The sequence below is a fragment of the Hippocampus comes genome, unplaced genomic scaffold, assembly GCF_001891065.2.
Source record: "Hippocampus comes isolate QL1 unplaced genomic scaffold, H_comes_QL1_v1.1 C16781294, whole genome shotgun sequence".
Classification (NCBI taxonomy): domain Eukaryota; kingdom Metazoa; phylum Chordata; class Actinopteri; order Syngnathiformes; family Syngnathidae; genus Hippocampus; species Hippocampus comes.
In genome coordinates, this window is record NW_017838778.1 from 1 (window position 1) to 849 (window position 849).

Here is an 849-nt window from a genome sequence, read left to right on the forward strand (position 1 = left end):
TCATCTGTGTGCCCTGCGAATGGCTGGCAACCAATTTTCAGGGTGTACCCCGCAGGCTTTTTTAAATATCTGTCTGCTTTTCCATACAGGAGCGCTCAGTTCTGGATATAATCTTTAGTGTGCAGCGCTGGAAGGACACTGAGCTATGGGATGACCCTTGTATCAGAATTGGCTGGATTCATGGCTTAAAGAGAATGCTTCTGCACCCGAAGGCGCTTGCTTTCTTTGTGCAGTCAGGTCTGTCCTCTCTTTTTACATTTTTGTTTGCGAGTTAAAGCAACAAAAAAATAAGAATAATCTGAACTCAATAAAATTGTCAATCAGGTCACAAAGCAGGACTGTGTTTTCATGATTCAATGATCTTAATTCTGCCTAGGTTTCATCACGCCACTCCTTCAGCTCCAATCAGATCCAAGCATGTTTGTTGCTTCTGCCGCTAACCAGCTACTGGCCCACATCCTCCTCGCAATTCAGCCAGAAAACAAAGAGCATGCAAATATCAAAACCAATACAGAACACAGCCGTGTTGTCTTGCAAACGACTGACCATATAAAGGAGTCACTGGTACCCAAAGAAGGCACACTGGCAGCTGGTAGTCTGCAGGTTCTCAAGCTACTGGCGCTGATCCTGGACCAGGCCCGGCGTCCTCTGCGGGACCAGCTGCTCATGGCGCTTGCTGCCTCTCTGGAGGAGCTGGCAGAAGCGGCATACAGTCAGATGACACCGGCTCTAATGGATGTCATTATGGCTGGGTACAGGTAGACTGGACAATTAATCAATTCAAATCGACATCGCAATGTAATAGAATGAAATGTTTATATTACAAAGGTTGCAATTTTGGAAAAAAAA

At 45.6% G+C, this 849-nt stretch overlaps 1 protein-coding gene across 1 annotated transcript; it reads left to right on the forward strand.

Moving 5' to 3' along the window:
• Positions 1-56: 56 nt before the first annotated feature.
• Positions 57-833, forward strand: LOC109509132 (BRCA1-associated ATM activator 1-like). The gene is made up of 2 exons (XM_019859033.1): positions 57-237; positions 377-833. Exons 1-2 carry the CDS (start codon positions 195-197, stop codon positions 760-762), a joined length of 429 nt encoding a protein of 142 aa, XP_019714592.1. The 5' UTR covers positions 57-194; the 3' UTR covers positions 763-833.
• Positions 834-849: the final 16 nt, after the last annotated feature.

What these genes read in the sequence shown, in the direction of transcription:
- LOC109509132 (XM_019859033.1), top strand. Translation starts at nt 195, where the DNA reads ATGCTTCTGCACCCGAAGGCGCTTGCTTTCTTTGTGCAGTCAG. An exon ending in TGCTTTCTTTGTGCAGTCAG is followed by an intron (nt 238 to 376) that starts GTCTGTCCTCTC and finishes AATTCTGCCTAG; the next exon opens with GTTTCATCACGCCACTCCTT.